This window comes from Sus scrofa, chromosome 3, assembly GCF_054392235.1.
Source record: "Sus scrofa isolate SSC_HxYL_T2T_F1_AM1 chromosome 3, Sscrofa_HxYL_maternal_Yorkshire_Landrace_v2.0, whole genome shotgun sequence".
Classification (NCBI taxonomy): Eukaryota; Metazoa; Chordata; class Mammalia; order Artiodactyla; family Suidae; genus Sus; species Sus scrofa.
In genome coordinates this window covers 44,064,440-44,088,153 of record NC_139385.1, presented here as the reverse complement: position 1 = coordinate 44,088,153, position 23,714 = coordinate 44,064,440, and the positions used below count along the sequence as shown (strand labels likewise).

Genomic DNA, 23,714 nt, shown 5'->3' with positions numbered 1-23,714 from the left:
TCTGGAAAAGCCCGAGGGCACCCGGTCCCGCCCCGGGGCATAGGTCCTCCGCGGGGCCGGGTATCCAATCTCGTTCTCAGACCCTGGGGAAGGAACCTAGGGAATAACCGGAGCATCTACAGCACTGACATCCCTTGGCGCCTCCTCCCAGAAACCCTACTCGGCACTTGGCTTTATCCTCCCCGTTCTCCAGCTGCAAAGCGGAAGCTCAGAGTCTGAAACTCCTGCAGCGAGCCAGCCACACCGCTGGGACGCCCCGCGGGTGGGCAGCAGGTGCGGGCACCAGGCAGGGCAGGGCCGCCGCGGAACCTACCTGCTCTGGGCCTCGGGCCCTGGGCCGTCCTGGGGCTGCCGCCAACCCGCGTCCGCTCGCCGCGGCGCTTCCCCAGCTGCGCCCGCCGGAGGAACCCTCCACGCGGGCCGCCGCCACAGCCTCCAAATCCCGCCGCCCTGCTCCCGCCCCGGAAGTGGTTGCGGGAGGCGCGGAGCACGCCGGGACGCTCGCGGGTCTGCGGGGGAGTTCCAGGGGCTGTGGAGTTCGTCATTCCCGCTCCCGGACCTTCCGGTCAGCTCGCCCAGCTCATTGTGTGACGCCAGGGGCAGCCAATGATCAGGGGGGAGTAGCCTTGCCCCGCCCCCCCACTGGCCAGGAGAACCAATCTTGTTTCAGGATAGGCAGGACGCGCCAAGTCCCGGAGGAGGAGCGGGGGAGGTTGGGAAACGGTTGGCAGTCCAGTAACGTAAGACTGCTGAGCGGAGATACGAAGGCGGCGAAAGCCCCTGTAATTGCCCTGCGATCCGAGGGGGAGAATAAGACAGGAGGGCTGCGATCGAGGCTGTTTATAGCCCTGTTGCGACTGCGCTGGGAGGGGAGGCTGAGGCTTAGGTCGGTGGTGAGTGGCCTCGGGCCTACCGCAGCTGCAGAGATAAATGTTGAGAGTTGGACGGAGCGGGCGAGAAAGAGGGGCTGGGAGTCGGTGGGAGGACGCGAGAAAGGTTTTCAGGTTTCCGAGCTTTAAAATTTAAAAACTCGGAGTTCCCGTCGTGGCGCAGTGGTTAACGAATCCGACTAGGAACCATGAGGTTGCGGGTTCGATCCCTGCCCTTGCTCAGTGGGTTAACGATCTGGCGTTGCCGTGAGCTGTGGTGTAGGTCGCAGACACGGCTCGGATCCTGCGTTGCTGTGGCTCTGGCGTAGGCTGGCAGCTATAGCTCCGATTCGACCCCTAGCCTGGGAACCTCCATATGCCGCGAGAGTGGCCCACGAAATAGCACAAAGACCAAAAAAATAAAAAAAATAAAAAAAAATAAAATTTAAAAACCCGACCTAGGAGGACGTTGGCGTCTAGTTGTCATAACAACTAGCCCCAGGCAGTGGGAAGGGGTGGGGTTTGGGGCGGGGCTAACGGGCCGCCGCCAAGAAACGGACGCAGAGGCAGTCAGGATTCCCCCGGACTGGATCTGCTATTTCGCGTAGTGTTTTGACGTAATCCTTACCAGCTGGGTGAGCGGAGCTCCTCCCCCTGGCGTTCAGGACCCTTCCGATCTGGTCCGTTTGCACGTCATTTTCCAGTAACTGAAACCTTCCTCCCCCAACTTGTTGGCAATTTTCACTCCTCTGAGCTCTTACCTGCTCTTCCCGCAGGCTGCAATGCCTTTTCCTCCCCTAGTGCTTTATCCTCCTGGGGAACAGCAGTAGTAGTCACCTCTGGTAGTCCCTCTCACCCAGGTGATTTTGTTGCCCTCTGATCTGCTCCCCCAGCCAGAGAACACCCCGTGATCTATCTACCAGATGCATCCTCACTCTGCTCTTCCCAGGTCAGAGTGCACCAAGCTCCTGCCCCCGCTCCTGTGAACGCAGAAAGAGCAAGACACCCCCACTCACCTCTCCTGCTTCTTCCCTGTTGGGGGCCATTGCTGGGGCAGGAGTGTTCTTTTCCCACTGCATAGTTACAGAGGCCTCTCAGGCTGCAAGTACTCTCCAGACGCTGGCTCTGAAGAACCATCATGCCACATCTCAAAGCCCCCTTGATCCTGAGAGACTGGGCCTTCTCCTGTTAGACTCTGGGATTAAAGAAAAAGGGGGGGTTGTATAAGGAGTTAAACTGAGTGTCAACTCCCCCCCCCCAAAAAGTGTCTTGGGGACTCCAAAGTGTCTCTAGTCTGTTCCTTTGTAAGGCAGCAGTAAAGGGCGGTTGAGCTTGAAATACCCTCTGACTTGGATACAAATTCTGTTTTTAGGGCCACAGCTGCAGCATATGGAGGTTCCCAGGCTAGGTAGGGGTTGAATCAGAGATACAGCTTCTGGTTTACACCACAGCCACAACAGTGTGGGATCTGAGCTGCATCTGCGACCTATAGCTCACGGCAACACCAGATCTTTAACCGAGTGAGGTTCATGGATACTACTCAGGTTCTTAACACGCTTAGCCACAATAGGAACTCCACAAATTCTGTTTTTGCTTTTACTAATAATATAACCTCTCTGAGCCTATAAAATGTAGACAATAATAGTGTCTTTGTTATATGGGATATATATAGTTTACACATATCTATACATCATCACATGTATCATTCTGTATATCATGTCCATATATCTACATATCAAGTACATATTACATATCATTACACATCAATGCATATATCTATATATTATCACACATCATCATATACATCTGCAGGTGCCATACTACACTACACACACACATGCACTCACAAAGCATGGCAGGCACAGTGCCTGGCACTCAGCAACAGAAACCTGCAGACCAGAAAGGAGATGGGGTGGGAGGTCTGCCAACCTGTTTTCATCCCCCGAGGGGTGGCATATGCTTTGAAAAGGCAGCCCCCTGAGCTTTTGACACTTTGTCCTCTCGCCTCATTCCCTTGTCCTACGGAAGGCTCCTTGGATGACAGCGTGCTGCGAAGCATCCCATGGGCCCGGCCCCCATGGCATTCCACAACAAAGACGTGGGACCCCTATCGCCCTCCCCCTGGGATGCCATCCTGGAGGCCGTCAGGGAGCAGCTCCCGTCTCTGGACTCTGATTCATCCTTGGTAGGCAACTGCCTTCTTCCTAGGTCTTCCTAGGCCCCCACTGCACTGTCCAGGCTGACCAAGGACAGCTTTGGAGCTTGTTGGCTCAATGTCACATAAGTAAAGCCCCAGGGCTCCCTGTCGTAGGAGGGGATGGGAAGAGTCTGCTCTTTCAGTCATCCTCACTGCCCTGCTCATTCAGTGCCAGGCATAAACTAAGCAACTGTTGTCCCCTAGGTCTTAGGGGTGACAGGTATGTGCAGAACGGGGACCCCTGGGTCTCACCTCCACCAGATGGTGCTGCTGAGCCTCATCCTAAGTCAGCGGCAGGAACCAGCCAAAGCAAGGCCCTTTGGAAGAAAACTGGTCTCCCCAGCTGCAGGGCAGGGTGGTGGGGGTGCGGGGAAGCCGAGGCCCTCCTGGCTCTGTCTGCTGCGCTGCCGCTGCCATGTAATCCAAAGCCCTCTCATTTGTCCACAGTCAGACTGCGAGGAAGAGGAGCTGTTCATCTTCCAGCGAGATCAAACCACCCTGATTCCAGACTTGTCAGAGGAACTGGCTGAAGACTGTGCTGGGCCCTGGGTCACTCCCTCTGGGTTTCCTCCTGAGGTCTGTGCAATGCGGGCTCCAGGGGTCCTTGAAGCCAGGACCCTTCCAGCAGAATAGGGTGTGGGTGTCCATGATGCTCAGACAGCACTGTGGGTCTAAAGAGGTCTCGCATCTCTGCACGCCCAGGCCTTTTTCTAGGCACAGCCCAAGGAGTTCGGACACCAAGCATCTAATGACCTTGTACACAGCACACTCTCATAGGCTGGGGTGAGGCCTTGATTTCTATCCTGTTTTGCCACCTACTCTTCGCCTTGGTGGTCCCTCCATACACACAAACACACACACTCACTCACTCCTACCAGCTGTCCTAGTTTCTACCTGGGCTGTCTGACCACTGTCACAATTTGTTGGCATAAACACCTCCCTTAACCCAGCTAGCTTCAGGATCCTCCTAAGATCCTGAGCTCCCTAAATACCTGTTGATTGTATCAGGGCAACAGTGGGGATTCAGAGATGAGCAGTGTCCCTGGCTAGGGAGGTGAGATGAACTCAAGAAACAGAAAACTCTGTGCATTGTAGCTGCAGTCAGTGCCAGATGGAGTGAATTTTCCATCTTCTTGTCTCCCTATTTCCCAGGGCACCAGGTAAGACCAAGAGCTCTTATCTAAAATTAATGGCATGGGGGAGTTCCCATTGTGGCACAGCAGAAACAAATCTGACTAGGAACCATGAGTTGAGGGTTCAATCCTTGGCATCGCTCAGCGGGTTAAGGATCTGGCGTTGATGTGAGCCATGGTGTAGGCTGCAGACACAGCTTGGATCCCGAGTTGCTGGTGGCTATGGTGTAAGCCAGCAGCTGTAGCTCCAATTAGACCCCTAGCATGGGAACCTCCATATGCCGCAGGTGTGGCCCTAAAAAGCAAAAAAAAAAAAAAAAAAATTTTTAATAAAATTAATGGCATGGAGTTCCCGTCATGGCTCAGAGGAAACAAACATGACTGGTAGTCATGAGGACGCAGGTCCAATCCCTGGCCTTGCTCAATGAGTTAAGGATCCAGCATTGCCGTGAGCTGTGGTGTGGGTCGCAGACACGACTCAGATCTGGCGTTGCTGTGGCTGTGGTGTAGGCAGGTGACTACAACTCTGATTTGACCCCTAGCCTGGGAACCTCCATGTGCCGTGTGTGTGGCCCTAAAAAGACCAAAAAAAAAAAAAAAAGTAAAATTAACGGTTTGATGCTTAAAGTCACCTGCTGGCTCTATGACCAGAACCCATCAATGGCGTTTCATCACTGGCAAGCCTCTCACATGTCTGCTGGGCTCTTGATGTGTCTTGGCTCCAGAAGAAACCTAGCCCAATTATAAACATTATGACTCGTTATCACTCAGTGACTAGGGGAATGGGTTAGTTAAAGCAGTGGAAGGTGATTTTATTGGGTAACCACGGACAGCAGGGCAGAGCTGAGCTCCATCTGATGTGCAGAGGGTGACGGGGTGTTCAAAGGGAGAGTGAGGGAGGGGGCGAGGGGGGCTCCGTAGAGGCATAAAAGTGAGAAACCACAAACCGCAGGTGTCAGGGAAGAGGCGATTCCCAGGTGTGACTACTCGCTGGCAGGTGTGGAAGCTGGAGTCTATCCTCCCACAGAGAAGGGAGGCAGAGGCCCTGGTCGCTCCCGATGAGTACATTTCAAAGGCCCAGCTCTCAGGTCTGTGAGAGATGCTTCTGGGGTCTAATAGGCACATATTCAGAATTATAAGCCCTTTCTAGTAAATGGCCTAAGAAAGGGAGGTCAGGGGCTTCTCATTGGGAGTTGCCAAAAACAGAGTAAATTCTCACGGCAGCAGTGAGCCTCTCGGGCAGGCGTTTTAATGAGGGGCCTGATGCTGTCAGAGGCCACCTCGGAGCCCCATACATGCCGAGCTTCTATAGTTTCAAGTACACGTTCTGACACAGGGTCACCTTACAGAGCCAGGGCAGAACTCACCAACTCCCTCAGCCATGCCTAGAAATAGATCTGAAATAACCCCGAACAGGAGAACTGCCAGGGCTGTGTGCCTGTGCATAAAGGCCAAAAGGTGAGAAAAACCCAAGTGTCCATCAACAGACAAAATGGATCAACACAATGAGGGCCATCCATACAAAGGAATATTATGCATCCATGAAAAGGAAGGCAGTTGTGACACATGCCACAACATGGGGGGACCTTGGAAACATGAGCGGAAGGGCATGGAAGGAACAATGCTGTGTGGTTGCACTTTTATGAAATATCCAGAACAGGCAAATGCACAGAGACAAATAGTAGATGAGCGTTCACTAGGGGCCGGGAGAGGGGTGGGAGCTTCTGTTCAGCGTGAAGAAGACGCTTTGTAAGAGAGACAGGCAGTGATGAGTATCACACAAGGCTGTGAATACAGTCAATACCACTGAACTGTTCCTATAAGGATGGTTAAGGTGGGAGTTCCCGCCACAGCTCAGCGGTTAACACATCTGACTAGCATCCATAAGGATGCAGGTTCGATCCCTGGCATTGTTCAGTGGGTTAAGGATCCAGCATTGCTGTGAGCTGTAGTGTAGGTCGCAGACGTGGCTTGGACCCCCCCTGGCTGTGGCTGTGGCATAGGCCAGAAGCTACAGCTCTGACTGGACCCCTAGCCTGGGAACCTCCGTAAGCTGCGGGTGCAGTCCTGAAATAAAAGAATGGCTAAGATGGCAGATTCTACAGTCTATACACATCTTCCCACACACCAGAACTCGCCGAGGTGATTTGAGGTGCTCACCAGATTCGTCTGTTTCCCACAGCCAGCGGTGCACGTGGAGCCCACCCCAGAACCTTGGAGGGACTATAGCCCGAGGCTCCGGGAGTCGGCCTCCCTGGAAGGAAGGGCCCCCGGGGGACCTCTGCAGAGCTGTGGCCAGAGCAGCTCCCACCTCAGGATGCCCGTGGAGGCCGCCGCGTGGCAGGAAGACGAGGGGGGCAAGTCCTTCAACACCAGCGCATCCCAGAGTGGCAGCCAGGGGCCACAGGGTCAGGCCACCCTCCCCCCTGGGGAAGCAGCCCTGCAGACAGAGGGCCCGGGCGCTGCCTCAGGGGCCCCGGCAGGCTCCGACTCCACGAACCACAGGAGCCTCCGGAGGGAGAGAAGGAAGATGATCGAGAGGGACATACTCCACAAGGTCACCAGGAGCGCCCGGCACCCGGCCTGCCAGGACCCAAGTCCAGTGGAGGAAACGCCCCGTGACACTGCAGAAAAGCCACCAGAGGGGCCCCAGCGGGGACTGCCCATGCGCTCCCTCCAGGTAGGTGTCCCCCGGGCCCAGGCCTCCTGGGGCATTGGTCCTCCCCAGGCCAAGCCGAGGGCCGGCCCACTCTGCCTGCCTTGGTAGCAAAGAGGTGTAGCCTGGGGGCTTAAACAACAGCAATTCCTTTCTCACGGTCTGGAGGCTGGAAGTCACCGCTCCATTGTGTCCAGTGTCTGCTGAGAACATGCTTCCCGGTTCCTCTGGAAGGGTGTGGGAGCTCCCTGGGGTTTCCTTTCTGAGGGCACAAATCCCAAGCATGAAGCCTCCACCTTCATGGTCTAATCACCTCCAAATGCTGTCACATGGGGGCTAGGATTTCAACACACGGATTCTAGGACAGACATTCAGTCCATGACAGCGACCTTAGGCCCACGGCACCAGGCCCACCACCAGGCAGGCGGTCCTACCAATCTCGGGGTGTCATCCCAGCACCGGCAGACAGGCCTTCCTCAGGAGAGTCAGAGAGACCAAGAGAAGAGCAAGGAGACCCCAGGCTGTTGCTTCTTTTTTCTTTTTTTGGCCACACCTGTGGCGTATGGAAGTTCTCAGGCCAGAGACTGAAGCTGGGTTGCAGGTGGGGCAATGCTGCCACAAACCTGCACCTCTGCAGTGAGCGGAGCCATTGCAGTTGGGTTCTTAACACACTGTACCACAGTAGGACCCCCCCAGCCTTTTACTTATTTTTTTTGTCTTTTGTCTTTTTAGGGCCGCACCTGAGGCATATGGAGGTTCCCAGGCTAGGGGTCGAATGGGAGCTAAAGTCACCAGCCTGTGCTGCAGCCACAGCAACTCGGGATCCGAGCCGTGCCTGTGACCTACACTGCAGCTCACAGCAATGCCAGATCCTTAACCCGCTGAGCGAGGTTAGGGATCAAATCCACGTCCTCATGGATGCTAGTCGGGTTTGCTAACCACTGAGCCACGATGGGAACTCCTCCCCAGCCTCCTTAAAAAAAAGAAAGGAAAAAAAAAAAAAAACCCAAGCATGATCACCAAGACTTACGAGATAGAGAACAGGCTTTGATAAAGCGAAGTCGCAAAATGTTCACGTCCTCGTCCTCGCTCTCATACAAATGGCGAGCCCCTGTTAATGCAATTTAGCTATCAGCAAAGCCAGCAAGATGACAAAGGCGGTTCAAAGAGATGATGAGAAATGGATTTTGTAAGGTGGGGGGGGAAGGACTGCGGGGATGAAAAGTGCTGCCCTAAATGCACCTGGTCAGTCAGTGCCTCCAGGGCAGCGGAACCTGCCTCGGGGAGTTGTCTACTCCACCGGACGGAAGAGAAAAGCCTTCACGTCTCAGTTTTACAAAAGTGTACCCTAGAGATGTGGGCTCCTTCGAAGGTGCTCCCACATGACATTCAAATGTCACAATTTTCTTACCTACTTGGAGACAACCAGCATCAGGGTGCACATGAGAGTCGTTTTCACCGATTCCATTCTATCAGTTCCAGGCTGCCCTCGAACCCCTTTATTTTCACTCTTCTATGGAGCTACCGGGAGCTGCAAGGCTGTACCTAAGACACACTAATTCCTGATTAATGCCTGCCCTCGCATCACACCCATGCCCCCACCACACTCTCCCAGGCCCTCAAGTCCTGACACCTGCCTAGAACAACCCGCTTCTTTCTTTCATCTTTCTTTCCTCCTTCCTCCCTCCCTCCCTTTCTTCGCTTTTTTTACCACCACACCCCAGGCATACGGAGATGCCCAGGCTGGGGGTCGAATCGAAGCAGCAGCCACTGGCCAACACCACAACCACAGCAACACCAGATCCAAGCTGCGTCTGTACACAGCTCACAGCAACGCTGGATCCTTAACCCACTGAGTGAGGCCAGGGATGCAACCCACATCCTCACGGACACTAGTTGGGTTCTTAACCCACTGAGCCACAATGGGAACTCCAAAAACCTGTTTCTTAATCGAGCAAAACGTTTTAAATCCTAACACTCTAAACCTGTATGAACTAAGTAGTTTTCAAATCACACTGGTTTCCTCCAAGCTAAACAGTGTCTTTGTGCCAGAAACCAGTGTTGCCCAAAGGTAGTGCAGGAAGGGGGCAAGAAAGGCAGGCTGCACCCTTCACAGAGCCTCAGTCCTGGTTTCTGCCCCAGACACCCCAGGACAGCCTCCGTGGGTCAAGGCAGCTGTGAAATCCAACAGGATCCAGAAGCCTCATAATCACCACTTTGAACAATTTCAGCAACTTGAAGAGTGGGATTTGGATCAAGTCCTTCAGAGTCTGACGGGGCGAGAAGATGACCAGGGAGATGGCACTCCTGGAGCCACATGCTGGGCAGCTGACCACCTCGAGGGCCAAGGTCTGACTTTGAACCCAGGTGCATCCCCACAAACAGCTCCTTCCAGGCCTCCCAGTAAAATAGGGCTGTGGACTGGGCCCAGTCAGCCCAGCAGCTTGCCACATCTTCTCTGCTGCTTGGCTCTCACTCTCCTACAACCCAGGATGCAAGAGTCCATCCATCCATCCATCCACCCACTGACTTACTCATCCATCCACTCACCGACTCCCTCATCCATCCCTCCATCCATCCACTCACTGACTCCCTCATCCATCCCTCCATCCATCCACTCACTGACTCCCTCATCCATCCACTCACTGACTCCCTCATCCATCCATCCATCCAACCAACCATCCATCTGTCCATCCATCCACAAACCAACTCCCTCGTCCGACCATCCATTATACCCATGACTGCCAGCTAGATGCCAGGATGGACCAGGCCTTGGAGATACAGTGGAGCCCTTCAGACATGGCCCCTGCCCTCAACCCATGCCATTTCCTCCTCCTTCCCCCGCAGACCTTCTTCTCTTTATGTCTGGGAGCAGAGTCATCCTGCATTTTGTGCCCCTTCAGCCAGCTCCTAAACACAGTCCTGCTTCCTCGGCCTCCCCCTTTACCAAAGGAAACCAGGGACTTGTTTCTCATTGCGCTTGCGCCTGACTCTGGGCAGTTTTGTAAGAAAGCCCCATCCCCTCCAGGCCACTTGGGCCCACAAAGGCCAGTGGAGGCAGGTCTGAGGTGAAGGAGATGGGGGCTTTAGGCCTCCTCTGTGGCTGACAGCCCTGGTGCTGTTCTAAACAGGGTTTTGCTTATAATTTAACCCCTTAGAGCAGGATAAGGAGACTCTCACCCTCCTGACAGTGGGGCAGGGTTGGGGGACTGCAGCTGGTACCCCCATTTTTGGCATGCAATGTGGCAAAACCTGTTCTCCATTTAAAGGCGCATAAGACTTAGATCAAGCTATTCCACTTCTAAAGTGTGTCCTAAACACACCCTCACCCAGGTGGATCACGGATGTTCATCGCAGCACTGTCCAAACTTGTGAAAAAGTGCAAACAACCCACACTGGGTGTTCAGTAGGGGACAAGCTAATCAGTCAACCACATGATTCTCTGCGTGAGGTGAGGGGGTTCTGTCCGTCTGTCTGAACCTAGAAAGACACAGGATACGTGGAAAAAATCTATAAAGGATGACCCTCTTGCTTTTATCCCCACAGCCCAGGAGTCAAAGGGGGCTGTGTCCCCACTAAGCTGCCTCCCCTCCCCACAGACCACGCGGAGCCGAGCACACAGGACAGGCTCATGGAACGGCTCGTCCTCCTGTGTGCCAGGCAGTCCAGAGCTTCTCCTTCTGCCCGGAGGGCACCTGCTGACACGCCCCAGGACAAGCAGCAGGAGGCTGGAAGCAGGTGGGGCTTGCCACTAGCCACGGCCCCTGTCCCCTCTAGAAATGGCTTCTCTCAGCATTTATAGGGCCTACTATGGCTGAGGCACTGGATGTGCATTTCCTTCATCCTCAGAGTGTGATCAGTTACTAGTCCCCCCATCTTATAGATGAGGAAACTGAGGCTCAGAGAAGTTGACTTGTCTAGGACCTAAGTGGCAGAGCTGGGACTCAAGCCCCAAAGCAGCTGCTCTTTCCCCACCCCAGGAGAACCCCTTCACGGTCCACATGGCCTCCCTGGAGGAGAACCCTGCCTGTCTGGCTCCAGCTAGGCCAGCTGCGGTGAGAAAGGCTGAAGCTGGGGGTGGGGTGGGCAGAGGTGGAGTCAGGGCCCGGGGGTCCCTCAAGGCCCAGCTGCATCCCAACTCTCTCACTCTGCTAGTCCCGCCCTCTTGAGGAATCTGAGAGCCAGTAACTGCCCTTCTTGCCTGAGCTGGCTGGAATGGGCTTCTGTCCTTGACAACTCAGGTGCACGGTAGAAAGATCTAGACCTGTACTGTCTAGTCAGGGGCCACCGGCCACATGTGGCCAGTGCAGCTGAGAAACCAAATTTCTAGTTTGATTTCAATGAGCTTAAATGTAAATGTGGAGTTCCTGTCGTGGTGCAGCGGAAACGAATCCAACAAGGAACCAGGAAGTTGCAGGTTTGATCCCTGGCCTCGCTCAGTGGGTTAGGATCCAGCGTTACTGTGAGCTGTGGTGTAGGTCGCAGACACAGCTTGGATCCTGAGTTGCTGTGGCTCTGGCATAGGCTGGCAGCTACATCTCCAATTCAACCCCTGGCCTGGGAACCTCCTTATGCCGCAGGTGTGACCCTCAAAAGACAAAAAAAAAAAAAAAAAAAAAGTAAACGTAAGGAGCTACTTGTGGCCACCCCGGAAAAGGCAGACAGGAAGTTCCACCCGCCAGCCCTGGCCCACATCTTGAGGATTGTTCTCAGGACTTGCCTCTGTGTCCTGCATGGGGTGACCAGCCAATGGCAGCCAAGCCCAGCACCAGTCACACAGCAATCACTGGAAGGTGACACAGCCACCTGGCCCCTTTCACCCCAGGTGCATTTCCAGGGAGCTGGGCTTCCAGACGCTGGCCGAGAACATGCGGCTGAGGGGGCCAGCCGAGCCCCCCAGCATCTTCATTGACCTGCGGCCAACGAAGCCATCAGACCAGGGGTCACTGGACAGGTACAGGGAGCCGTGACAGCCCTACAGCAACCCGACTGCTCTGAGCTGTCATGCTGGCCTCCGGAGGGAAGGGCCCTTGGACAGACAGGTCCCGGGAGCACTGCTCACTTGAGAAGCGCTTTCTCTGGGAACTGAGCCCAGCCCACAGTCACACTGGGTTCAGCAGCAGGCGCCCCCCGCAAGGAGCGAGGAGGTGGGGGTCGGGGTGGGGGTACGTGCCCCTGGCTGCATCCCTCCACCACTTGTGGGAAGCCCAGGGGCCCTCTGGTTTCGGCGGGGGTCCAGTAAACCCACTTTTCCTCCCCTCCCAGCTCCAGCTCCAGCTCCTCCAACAGCGAGGAGGAGGAAGAGGAGGAGGCGGCAGCTCAGAGAGACCCGAAGGGCCCAATGCGGCTCAGGTAACCATGGGGGGGGGGCTCCCACCACCTGGGAGGCTGACCTCACCCAGGCCTGGCACAGTCAGCACTGGCGCTTTCCATTCTGCCTCCTGCACCCACAGGGCCAGCACAGGAGGGTGTGGGCTGGTCTGGGAGGGAAGCCCAGCATCGACTGGCCTGGCTTGCTGTCCTCCAGACACCCCCCAAGGACGCCCTGGCTCACTCTTGAGAGGGGATCACATTTTCTTTCTGAAAAATATCTCCCCGAGGTGATGTGCTCTCTGCCGGTGATCACAGGGGAAGCGGAGGGAAGAGTTGGGAGGGAACAGAGTCACGGCTGTCGGCCAGAAAAGCAGGGCTCGGGGCAACTAAGTGAAGAATCTAGCTCAGGAGAGGCCCAGGCCTGAGTGTGGAGGCCACCCCATGGTCATGGGGTGAATCTGAATCGCATGCTCTGGCCCTGTGGAACTGCGAAGCCCGCGGACCCTCCCTCTGGGGACGCTGGGGTCTGAGGCAGCTCCCGCAGTGGAATGTGACCAGGTGCCACGGGAGAGAGGGAAGACAAATTTGGGGTAGCAAGTGCCACCCAGAGCCTTTAACGTGCTGACGTGCTCTGGGGCGGAGTGAGGGCTGAGAAGCCGCACTTCTTACTCATTCAGTATCTTGAGAACCAGGGAACTCGCTCCAGAAGACTCAGCCTTTCCAGTGTTTGCGGCCGTTTCGGTGGCAAAGTATTGATGGAGCCTGCTTCTCCTGTGACGCAGGGACTGCACGGGCAAGAGTCAGCTTCTCCAGCAGCTCAGGGCATTTCAGAAGGCCACGGCTGAGCCCCAACTGCCGGCCGGCAAGGATCCCAGCAACCAGAAGGCTCAGGGCCCTGGAGACACAGCCGGATCCAGCCCTGTGGAGAAGCAACACTGCACCCTCTGGGCCGAGAGGCAGAGCACCCAGGCCAGACACCCAGAAGGAAGTCTCGGGGCCCTGGGGGACCCTCTTGGGGCAGGGCCAGCCAGGGAGGATCTGGTACCCGCTCTGGGCCAACTGTAGATGCCTCTGCTAATGGGTCTGAGGAGGTGAGTGAATGGCCTGACTTTCCATCCACACTCGAGGCCCTGGGGTCCCCTGCTCTCGCACCTCCATCTGCATGTGCCCCTGCAGCACAGGGACCCTCCTGCAGTGGTCCTGCCACCAGACCCGTTAGAACGCAGTCAGACATCTTCAGGCACTGAGAGCAAAGACGCCAGTACCAACTGCACGGAGCATGACAGCTCAAGCGGCCCCAGGCCTCTGAAAAGAGACCAGAAGGAAACACCATTCCTTTTTAAAACTAAAAAACTTACCTCAAGGTTGAAAAGGTCTTGAAGAACTTAGCTTGATCTTCTGGGTCCTGGTCCTGGATGTTTACTGCCTTGTGTTCCTCAACAAACACAACACACACACACACGGACCGAGGGACTTTTTGATAAAAAGGTAGATGGAAATTCGCTTTTTTTTTTCTCTTTAACCAAGACACAAGGGCATTTATATGTTCTAGAGTCCTTCCAAAGTACAGGTGGACTGACTTTTAAACAGAGAAAGAACGTGAACGTTCTCACACCTGAAGCCGTCCCCGTGAACAGTGGGGCGGCACCTGCCATTGTAAATACCCGGCGGGAGCTGAGGTGACAGGACGCTCTGTCACTTCCCTCGCCAGTACTTTCCCAGCGTTATCTTCCGACCCCTGATTTTCACAGTCCTTTTGCAACTGCTGTTCTCAGCCCAGCTGCTCCCAACAGGCTGAAGCTCTGATCTGTGGCCCCCCTGTTCTCTCTCAAACTTGCTTCCAAGGTCTGAGAATCTCAGCGCCCCTCTGCCCCGCCCGCACTGTGGGAGGAGCAGGGCAAGCATCTCGCCCTTCCTCCACGGGCCATGGGGACAGGGGCCCGGCAGGGTCCCTGGCATTTAGGCACATGTTGCAGCATTTAGCTGGCGTCACTGCCAGCTGCCACATGCTGAGGGTGGTCAAGGGCCTCTTCCCATCTAGCCCTGCACCAGGTAAGGCAGGCCTTGCTTGGCCTCAGCCGGCCACTGGGTGCCAAGATCAGGGCCAGAGACTCCACGTGATCTGGTCACGGGGTCCTTGCCAGCAACCCCCATTCCCGATGAAAAAGGGCATTTTCATTATGAGTCAGATATGAAAAGGCTTCCACTAAGGCTGCAGGCCTCTGGCTGGGCACCACGTGCCCCCTGAGCTGGCCCAGAAGGTAAAAACCCACCGCTCAACCAGACTGCCCCGTTCTCCAGAGTACACACAGGACAGGGCACAGACCAGAGGGACGGATCTCGTCTATTAAGGGAACAGAGACCAGATCACGCAGCCTGGAACCTGGGCTGTGTGGAAACGCAGAAACATAGCGAGTGACTGGATGAGACATTCTGGAACCTCTGGTTTCAGCGCGGCTCGCGACTTCTTCCACTAAAAACGAAAGCAAACAAGGACTCTTACTGCTCCCCTCAGCCACTCTTGAGACAATGGACGAACAGGTCAGAGAGGCACATCCCCCTCAGAAAGACAGAGGGGCAAACAGGCCGGCCTCTGCCCCAGAACACGGCCACGTGGGCCAGACCACAGGCGGCCCTGGCGCCCACCCCCGTGGGAAAGGTGGCAACACCAGACCCCCAGACTTGGGACGGGCGGGGGGAGGCCGGAAGAGGGGGCCTCGGGGAAGTACTGCTCCCAGCCACCCTACAGAGCAGTCACGATCTGCCAAGGTGACCCCCAACCACCCATCTCCCCACTGACACCAGGTGATACTGGAAAACCCCCACAGACCACTTTTTGAAAGTGCAGCGAGGCCGGGGGGTGGGGGGGTGCCCAAGCCCAGGGAAGACGTGGGTACATAATCACCTGCAGCCATCAAGGCTTCCCCCACACTGGGCTCAAGTACCCCCCAAATCCACAGCCAGAACCTCAGACGGTGGCCGTCCTGGGAAACGAGGTCTATGATGGTAGTTAAGATGGGTTGGGGGTGCCCTCAACCCCGTGACCATGTCCTCCCGCAAGGAGACAAACATGGAGAGACCACAGAAGAGCTGTGGGAGACGTGATGTGGCCCCAAGCCCAGCAACGCGGAGAACGGCCAGGAGCCAGGAGCCAGGAGCCAGGCCTGCAGATGCCCTGGTTTTAGACTCTGGCCTCCTGAACCGTGAGAGAAAGCACCCCCGCATGGGGCTCCCCGGACCCTAACGCACCTGCAGCGCCCAGCGCCCTCCTGCAGCCTGGGCCCCTCAGATGTCACGCTGCGTGTTCCCATGCGGGGTCCACGGGAGCAGACAGGTCTGGAGATGCCTGAAGACCAGGGCTTCTGGCTCCCCTGAATCGTCAGGCTTGGGCCCCGGGCGGCCCCTGGAGTCCCACCGCGCTGCCCCGGCCCTGCTCACCTCCTTGCGTGCGCTGGTGCTTGCGGAGGCCGGTGCCCCGGCGGAAGCCCCTGCCGCAGTTAAGGCATGCGTGGGGCTTCTCGCCCGTGTGTGTCCTGCGGTGCGTGCTGAAGTGCAAGCTGCTGTTGAAGCGCTTCCCGCACTGGGTGCAGGTGTAGGGCCGCTTGCCGGTGTGCATCCTGCGGTGGATGACCAGGCTAGAGCTCTGGCTGAAGTGCTTCCCGCACTTGGCGCAGGCGTAGGACTTCTCACCCGTGTGCATGCACTGGTGCGTGCTGCAGTTGGAGCGGTCCCTGAAGCGCTTCCCGCACACCTGGCACTGGTAGGGCCACTCGCCCGTCTGCGTGTGCTGGTGCTTGGTCAGGTGCGACGTCTTACCAAAGGCCTTGCCGCACTCGGGGCACGTGTGTGGCTTCTGCAGCCTGCGGGGCCCCCCTATCTCCAGGGGTCACTGGGGTCTGATGGTGGCCAGTCCCCGACGCTGACCGGGATTCGGAAGTGCTTGGCCCCACCCCGTGGTCATCAGTGCGTCCTCCCTGTGGTCCCTGCCATCCTCGAATTGCGTCCAAAGCTCTGGGACAGAGAAAGCACCATGGCCGAGGGTTTCACAGGGACGGCAGGCAAAGGGAGGCTTCAGACAAAGAGAAGACGGCGGGTGGGGGACCCTGCGCCACAGGGCCTTCAAATTCCCCTACACACCCCACGGGGAAGTGGCGGTCAGAGCCCAGCTCAAGAACTGAAACTACGGCCAGATGCTGCTACACAGCAACTCACTGAAGCCTCACAGCAACCCTGAGCTGCTGTGGCTACTGTCTGCTTACACACGAGGACACTGAGGCACACTGACCCTCAGGGAAGGGACAAGTCTGCACAGGCCCCTCCGCTGTCCCCCCCCTGACTCCACGCTTGCTCTTAGGCCAGGCCTGGGCTCAAGCTCACGGTCACCTGTCTGTGCAACTGACGATGATGGAACTGCCTCACTGGGCTTTGATGAGAGTTTTGAAAAAGGATCTGAGTCTGCCAGGTCCTTAGAAGGGCTCACACCGTTAGCACGTAACTGGGCAACTCCATCCCCAGGCAGGCCCAAGGAGTGAGTGCTGCTGGGGAGGACACCCAGGGCATCCTGAGGGGCCCTGCACCTGGCCCTGTCGCGCCCGTGGTGTGGCTCTCTCTGCTATGCTGACGGCTTTCTGCTCAAGCCCTGGATCTTTCCCCTTTTTGGCCACACCTGCATGATACAGAAGTTCCTGGGCCAGGAATTGAACCTGTGTGGCAGCAGTGACAATGCCAGGTCCTTAACCTGCTAGGCTACCAGGGAACTCCCAGACCCAAACCTTTCCTTTTTTTTTTTTTTTTTTTTTTTTTTGTCTTTTTGCTATTTCTTTGGCCGCTCCCGTGGCATATGGAGGTTCCCAGGCTAGGGGTCGAATCAGAGCTGTAGCTGCCAGCCTACACCAGAGCCGCAGCAACGTGGGATCTGAGCCGCGTCTGCAACCTACACCACAGCTCACGGCAACGCCAGATCGTTAACCCACTGAGCAAGGGCAGGGACTGAACCCGCAACCTCATGGTTCCTAGTCGGATTCGTTAACCACTGCACCACGACGGGAACTCCCCAAACCTTTCTTCAAGCCACCGGTCCCCCCTCACCTTTCCTGCAGCCAGGGACCAGCCTGTCTTGGAAAATGAAGCTTCACAGCCATTCCCACATCTATTCGTACTGTCTGTGGTTGAGCAGTTGCAATGGAGACCCTGTGATCAGTAAAACCTGAACTACCTCCTATCTGGCCTTTTAGTGTCCGGAGTTTTTTTTAGGGTTGCGCCTGCCACATATAGAAATTCCCAGGCTAGGAGTCTAACTGGAGCTGCTGGCCTACGCCACAGCCACAGCAATGCAGGATCCTAGCTGTGCCTGTGACCTACACCACAGCTTATGGCAACACCAGATCCTTAACCCACTGAGCGAGGCCAGGGATTGAACCTGCATCCTCATGGATGCTAGTGGAGTTTGTAACGCACTGAGCCACAGGCCCTTTTAGAAGAAGGTCTGCTGACCCTTGCTCTACGCCCTTGACCCCGAACTCCACAAACACAGTCGCCGAGGTCTAAGCCTGGGAGGGGGGGCATCTTTCTCCTTACGGTCCTCCTCACCTGAGCTGCCACCGCCAGAGACGTCCCTGGGCCCCAGGACCACACGAGCTGGGCCCCACAGGCCTTCCCTTTGGCCCTGCTGGGCCATGAGATGGGGCCCAGGGGCGGGGAGTCCTGCTCACGGGGAGGGAAGAGAGGGCGGGAGTGTGGCCAGGACGGAACACAAGACTGCAACAACTGCCTCGCGTGAGGGCAAAGGGGTGTCAGGAGAACCCAAGCAAACGCTAGAGGCCCCGAAAGAGGCGGGAGGCGCTCTGCTTCTGTGTGACCGTTTGCTCTGAGGCAGAGGAAGGAAGGAAATAGGACTGGGCTTGCCCTGGCTCCGAGAGGGAACCCAGACGCCCAATCACTACGGAGATGAAGGGCCGAGTTACAGCACACAGCAGAGGTCAGACACGGAACCGCGCACAGAGCAGTGGCCCAGCAACAGCGCACACAGCCAGCCAGGTTCACGGGGGTGGAAAGGTTTCATCTGTACACAATCAGTTCAGCAAAAATGAGAATGTAAAGGAAACCATGTGATAGCTAATTTTCTGTGCCAATTTAGTCAGGCTACGGTGTCGTTGTTTGGTTAAACACCAATCTAGATGTTGCAGCAGAAGTAACTTTGCAGATATGATTAACATGTAAAATCAGTTGACTCTAAAAACAGCAGGTGGGCCTCACCAAATCAGCTGACGGCCTTGAGAGAAAACGTGAGGTTTCCCAGGGAAGGAATTCTGCCTCGAGACAGCAGCCAAGAAATCCGGCCCGGGTTTCCAGCCAGCTGGCTTGCTGTATGGGTTTCAAACTCGCCAGCCTCCACAATCATGAGCCAATTCCTCAAATTAAATCTCTCCCCACACATACATCCTATTATTTGTTGTTTCTCTGAAGAACCCCAATTGACACAAAGCAGGGTCTCAATTCCTTCAAAAACATCTCAGGGAGTGAGTGGGTGCCAAGTGTGGCAGGATGAGCTGAGGCGGGGCAGCGTGGGGTGGTGAAGGGAGGCCCTGCGCTTGGGGGCTTAGGACGGCACAGAGGCTGAACCAGCAGTGGACAGTGCGTGGGTGAAGGAGCCCAGGACAGATCTGGGCATCTGCCTGGGATGTGAGCCAGCAGTCACACAGCCCCCACTGCAACTGGGCCACGGATGGGACACTAGCAACCCTGGAAGTGCCGGCTGCATGCAGGGGGCTGTCTGGCAAGCTCGCTAGGGAACGGCCAGGTCACTGAACTAGCCCCTGGGCGCAGGGCGCGTGAGTTCCTATTTTTACCAGGCTCCTTGGGCGACTCCTCAGGCCACTAATGTTTGAGAACTACTGGACCCACTCCTGAAGGGTGGGGTGGAGCCAGGGAAGGTGCTCAGCAAGTAGCTGGCCTGGGCATCGGGGCCTGGAGGCCACCACAGCCCCACAGCCAGCCCGAGGGGAGCGCCACCCTCCCTGAGACTCACCTAAGTCAGAGACACAGCACAGTGTCTGATGGACAAAGCCAGGGTCTCTCCGCACGTTACCCTCATCCTCTGGCAGGACACCGCAGCCGTGGCCCTGCCGAGCCAGGTCCAAGCATCTCCATTCCTCCTGGGTCAGGTACACGGCCATGTCCTCCAAGGTCAGCAGCACCTGCTGGAATGCAGCTCACTCGTCCCGTGCCACTGCCCCTTCGGGCTGGGCCAGCCTGGCGGGTTTACTGGTCCCCTCCTCTCGTGTGCCAAGGGCAGGTCCTGCTCATGGCCCCACACTTCTTCCCCTCCCTTTGCCGTTACCCACCCGCTCCTTCCAGGCTTGGCGCAGACACTGCTGCAGAGCTGGAGAGGTACGGACACGGGCTGGGCCGGGCAGTTGGACCCACCGAGATCTTAGCCACTGGGGTCTGCCTCAGCTCAAGCCAGCTCTGGGACCCAAACGGGGAGACCTGAGGACTTTAGGATGCCTCCAGGCCAGTGGTTCCCAGATCCGTGGCCGTATGATTAATACCCAAGCAAACAAGATCCAAAAGAGGCCAATCCACAGCGACAGAGAGATGGAGGGAGGCAGATGTGAGCGACTGCTAAGAGGTGTGGGTATTTTAGGGAGACGATGAAAACGTTCTCAATAAGGCTGTTATTGAAACAAACAAGCAAAAGAGATTCTGATGCCAGACCAGAGCTAGAGGGCAAACCTATTTTTACCCAGATCCCAGAACATACAGCTGGTTTGAACCAACAGCCCTAGCTCACCAGTGGGACCCCAGAATCCTCCAGGACACACCTGATGCCCAAGTAGCACCTGAAAGCAGGTAAGACTTCCCAGGAGGGGAAGGTCTGCCTCGCACACCCTGGGACCTGGCTGAGGGAGAGAAGGGTGTGGGGATGCAATGGGATGCTGCTGCTGGTCCAGAATCCCTGTTCACCTGGGGCCAGGCTGAAAGGAAGGTGGCCAGCACCGCCGTGTCCTGATGCCAGGAAGCCTCTGGGCCTGGGGAAGGAGCACAGAGTCACCCACCTGCAGCGTGGCAGCGAAGGCTTGTCCAGCTGCTCCCTGATGCTCACCCCGCAGGGAGCCTGCCCCCCGAGGCACACAGGCCTGACCCTCTGTCACACTCCTGCCCCGTCCCCTCCCCGGTGCAGGGCTTTTCTTTCCTCGAGAGGGGCAGCTACTCACCCTTCTTTGGCCAGAGCTGGGGGCCTCTTTTTGGTCTGTGGTTCAGCTGGGCTGCGCGCTGCTGGCAGGAGTGCTGAGCCCCTTCCTCAAGCAACAGCTACTCTGGCAGGGCCTCTGCCTGGCATTTCAAGAACCACTCCCCTGCCTTGTGGGGCAATGCATCGTCAGGGAACACCTCTGGATCCTGCAGGCAGACAGAGGTCTGCCCACCAGTTCCCAACCCCTCTGGTCTCAGTCACCCTGGCCATCCTGTCCCCAGGCTCTGCCTCCCCACTGGGCGGCCTTGTCGTGTCTGATGGCCTCTGCGGCCCTCCACACGCCTCCCTCCAGGCAGCCCCCAGGGAGGAGGCACATGATCCGGGAAGAGCTCAAGCTCCAGGCCCAAGACCCTGTGGTCTGTCCCCATCACACTGGGTCAGGGTCACTGCCACTCTCACCCTTCCTTTCTTGGTGCTCCAGAAAGACTGGGGTTAGAAGGGCCCTGAATTGGGTCTCATTTTGGAAGTTTAAGTTACTGCACTTGCTACATTTTTTGTAATTGTCTGCAGGTCCCCTGGGATTATCTATTTCCTAATTCCAGAGAAGGTGAATCCGATGAACTTGGGTCTCAGTTTACTGAGTTCTGTAACAGTACTTGGGACAGGATACACACCCCGGGAACTGTGAAATCAGCATCAGGGACCCTGTCTCAGGCTCAACATTCCACAGCTCTGAGAGGAAACAGTCCCCAGAGATTGCGGGGTGCACAGTGGCAGAGGAAAGCCAACACCAAGGAGGGAGGAACAGAGAAGGGCTCCTGGTTCTTGCTGGCCACCACAAAGGCAGGATTTGCTTACTGCACTCAACTCACCTTGTGATCAAGTTTTGGGGGTGGGGGGTGGGGTTGTCTCGCCAAATGCAAAAGAACAGCAGTGTGTGGCCAGTGAAGACAAAGGTGACCTGCAGGATTTGCCAAATATATCATCAGCAGAAATTTGTAAGAGACATTCCACTCCCCACATTTGGTTAGAAGGAGTTGGAGGCTGCTCTAGGGGGGTGCTCTCTGTAGAACTTTTTTTTTTGGCCACCCTGCAGCACATAGTGTTCCTGGACCAGGGATTAGATCCGAGCCACAGTTTCAGCCCAAGCTGCAGCTGTGACCAACACCAGATCCCTAACCCACTGCCGGGCCAGGGATCAAATCCACATCCCAGTGCTCCCAAGATACCACTGATCCCACTGCACCACAGAAGGAACTCCTCTGCAGAACTTTCTGCTAGGATGGAAGTACCCCAGATCTGGGCTGTCCTTGTCCAGCAAGTGGCTATTAGCCACAAGTGATGACGGAGCCCTTGGAATGTGGTCAGTGTAACTTAAGCATTAGACTTTATTTAATTTTAACTTGAAAAACCACACAGGGCTGGTAGCTATCATATTGAATGCCATAGCTCTGGGGAGACTGGAACACCTGGGGGCTCTAATGTGGGCACCCACCAGCCCTTGGTCTTTCTTCCCAGGGTTGCCCCTTTTTTGGGCATCTCTCCAACTCTCAAGGCCCTGCCTTGGACAGTCTTCAGCATCCCTCCCATCAAAACCTGTGACTGGCCTGTCCTGGAGTGGTGTTAATGAACCAGTCCACCCGGCTTAGAAAGGGCTTGAGGGGCTATGGTGGTGACTCAACGGGTGGAGACCCGTTGGCCAAGGCTGAGAAACACTCTGAAGTTGCCTTCTTTGATTCAGCGTCCAGCCAGCCCCAGGCCCTCCCAATGAGCAAGGCTGGCCAGAGCACCAGGGCCCAAAGAATCTACAGATGCAGAGCTCAGCAGCAGGGCCCTGTTTCCTCACCTCAGGGGCAAAATGCCCCCCACCTCACCTGCTGCCTTTGTTTCCTGGGCTCCCCCTGCAGCCCTTCCAGGAGGACCACAGCCTCCTCACCGCTCTCCGACCGCTGCTCCCGCACCCAGGCCTGGATCTCCCCCGGCAGCACGGTCAGGAACTGCTCCAGCACCAACAGCTCCAGGATCTGCTCCTTGGTGCGCAGCTCAGGCCGCAGCCAGCGGCAGCAGAGCTCCCAGAGCGCCTCAGGGCCTCCCGGGGTCCGGCCACCTTCTGGTAGCAGAAAAGCCGGAAGAGCTGGCAGAAGGTCTCTGGACTCGGGTCTTCTGTCTCCACGGACGGCTCCTCTTCCCAGCAGTAGTCCTCCTCCACCTTCAAAATCAGGATCTCATCCTGCTCCAGGGGTGGGGGTGGTGGCTGCTGGAGGCTGGGAGAGTCTGCCATTGCTCCTGCTGGGCCTTGCTCCTTCTCTGGTCTGGGGGAATCAAACCAGTCTCTACGTATATCTCTGGCCAGACACTGGGAAAGGTGTTTTCAAGGTTCTGTGGAGAAACAAGTCATGCAGAGTGCAGCACTGGGGGCTGGATAAGGGTTTGCACCCATAAGCCCATGCCCTGGCCCCAAGGCCAACTTGCCCACACTGGCATAAGGTAAGGGTTAAAGAAGATCACACTGTTTTTGCAACTAATCTTCTAATTCCCAGTAAAAGTGCTTCACCTGTCTGGACCTCGGTTCCTCATTTTAAGAGATGGTGACGCCATCTACAAACAGGTTGCTGAGAGAACTTAACAGGATGTTTGAAATTGGTTTATTTTAGCACAGTGCCTGGAACTCGGTTAAACGTGGATTCACGCTGAGTTCTCAGTATACAGATGACCGCTTTTGGATATGGTCCCTTTGGGAATACGCTGAGAACCAGGGCCTCTCCTGCCCAGGAGGACCAGATTCTGTCCAACCTGACCCCGATTTCGGGCTCAGCAAGCCTGAAGCCCCTCCGTGGACCCCACCAAATGGATGGCCACCGAGGCCCCTCCAACTCCAGGGTCTTGAGAGAGTTAGGAACCGATATCTTGACCCCTCACCTGGAGGGTGAGCGGCGACCGAGACCGAGCACAAACCAGCTCTGGCGCCGTTCGGGGAGAGAAGCTCCAGCTGGGACCCTACGCCCGCAACCACACTCACCCATAGCGCTGCGACCTGGAGGCGGCTCGGGGCGCGCCCTGCGTGGCGGGCCGGGCCAGGAGCGGGACACTGGAAGCGGAGGGCTCGGCAGACCAGAACCGAGGTCCACAACACGTAGGGCGCAGACCCAGGTCCGTCGGCGGCGACCATTGGCTGAGCCCGCGTCCCCTGCTCAGGCAAACCCCACGTGGCCGGGAAGCACTGTGGGTGATGCAGTCCTCGCACCTTGAGCCGGCCGAGGAGGGCGTGAACGAGCCTGGATAAGAGGTTCCACAGGAGGCATTGTGGGTAACATACTCCTTGTACTATTGGCTGTACCGCCTGTCAGGGCTG

The 23,714-nt window shown here is 56.6% G+C and overlaps 3 protein-coding genes across 74 annotated transcripts in view; 1 reads left to right on the top strand and 2 right to left on the bottom strand.

Moving 5' to 3' along the window:
* ANKS3 (ankyrin repeat and sterile alpha motif domain containing 3) overlaps positions 1–16,010 on the bottom strand; it is a 39,312-nt gene extending 23,302 nt beyond the window's left edge. For 19 of the 46 annotated variants that reach the window (XR_014840897.1, XR_014840900.1, XR_014840901.1 and 16 more), the window contains exon 1: positions 314–442. Coding sequence is in view for 10 of the 46 variants with exons in the window: in XM_085017690.1 (XP_084873816.1) it covers positions 1,886–1,948 (63 nt within the window). In the remaining 36 variants the exon portion in view is untranslated. Of the gene's footprint in view, positions 1–313; positions 443–1,630; positions 1,683–1,885; positions 2,065–3,318; positions 3,457–4,831; positions 4,932–5,146; positions 6,383–7,697; positions 7,967–8,266; positions 8,680–11,433; positions 11,475–11,575; positions 11,769–12,837; positions 13,088–13,526; positions 14,642–15,606 lie in introns of those variants that run through there. The other 27 variants (XR_014840895.1, XR_014840891.1, XR_014840892.1 and 24 more) reach the window with 11 other exon arrangements.
* On the top strand, positions 706–13,667 carry DNAAF8 (dynein axonemal assembly factor 8). Of its 27 annotated transcripts, none has more exons than XM_085017744.1 (10): positions 706–782; positions 2,898–3,054; positions 3,514–3,642; positions 6,382–6,879; positions 9,087–9,204; positions 10,455–10,593; positions 10,836–10,910; positions 11,681–11,809; positions 12,121–12,207; positions 12,951–13,667. In XM_085017744.1, the coding sequence occupies exons 2-10, from the start codon at positions 2,932–2,934 to the stop codon at positions 13,231–13,233; spliced, it is 1,581 nt and encodes a 526-aa protein (XP_084873870.1). In that variant the 5' UTR covers positions 706–782; positions 2,898–2,931; the 3' UTR covers positions 13,234–13,667. The 27 variants fall into 27 exon arrangements, 21 of the variants coding, with proteins under 21 accessions (XP_084873870.1, XP_013851138.1, XP_084873868.1 ...); XM_013995684.3 differs by having other exon boundaries at positions 9,087–9,222; XM_085017742.1 differs by having other exon boundaries at positions 706–886.
* ZNF500 (zinc finger protein 500) lies at positions 15,548–23,481 on the bottom strand. The gene is given in 8 exon segments (XM_085017770.1): positions 15,548–16,179; positions 17,758–17,871; positions 19,256–19,367; positions 20,134–20,198; positions 20,385–20,568; positions 22,237–22,439; positions 22,442–22,741; positions 23,382–23,481. Coding segments are annotated over 7 exon segments (1,512 nt in total). The 5' UTR covers positions 22,644–22,741; positions 23,382–23,481.
* Positions 23,482–23,714: the final 233 nt, after the last annotated feature.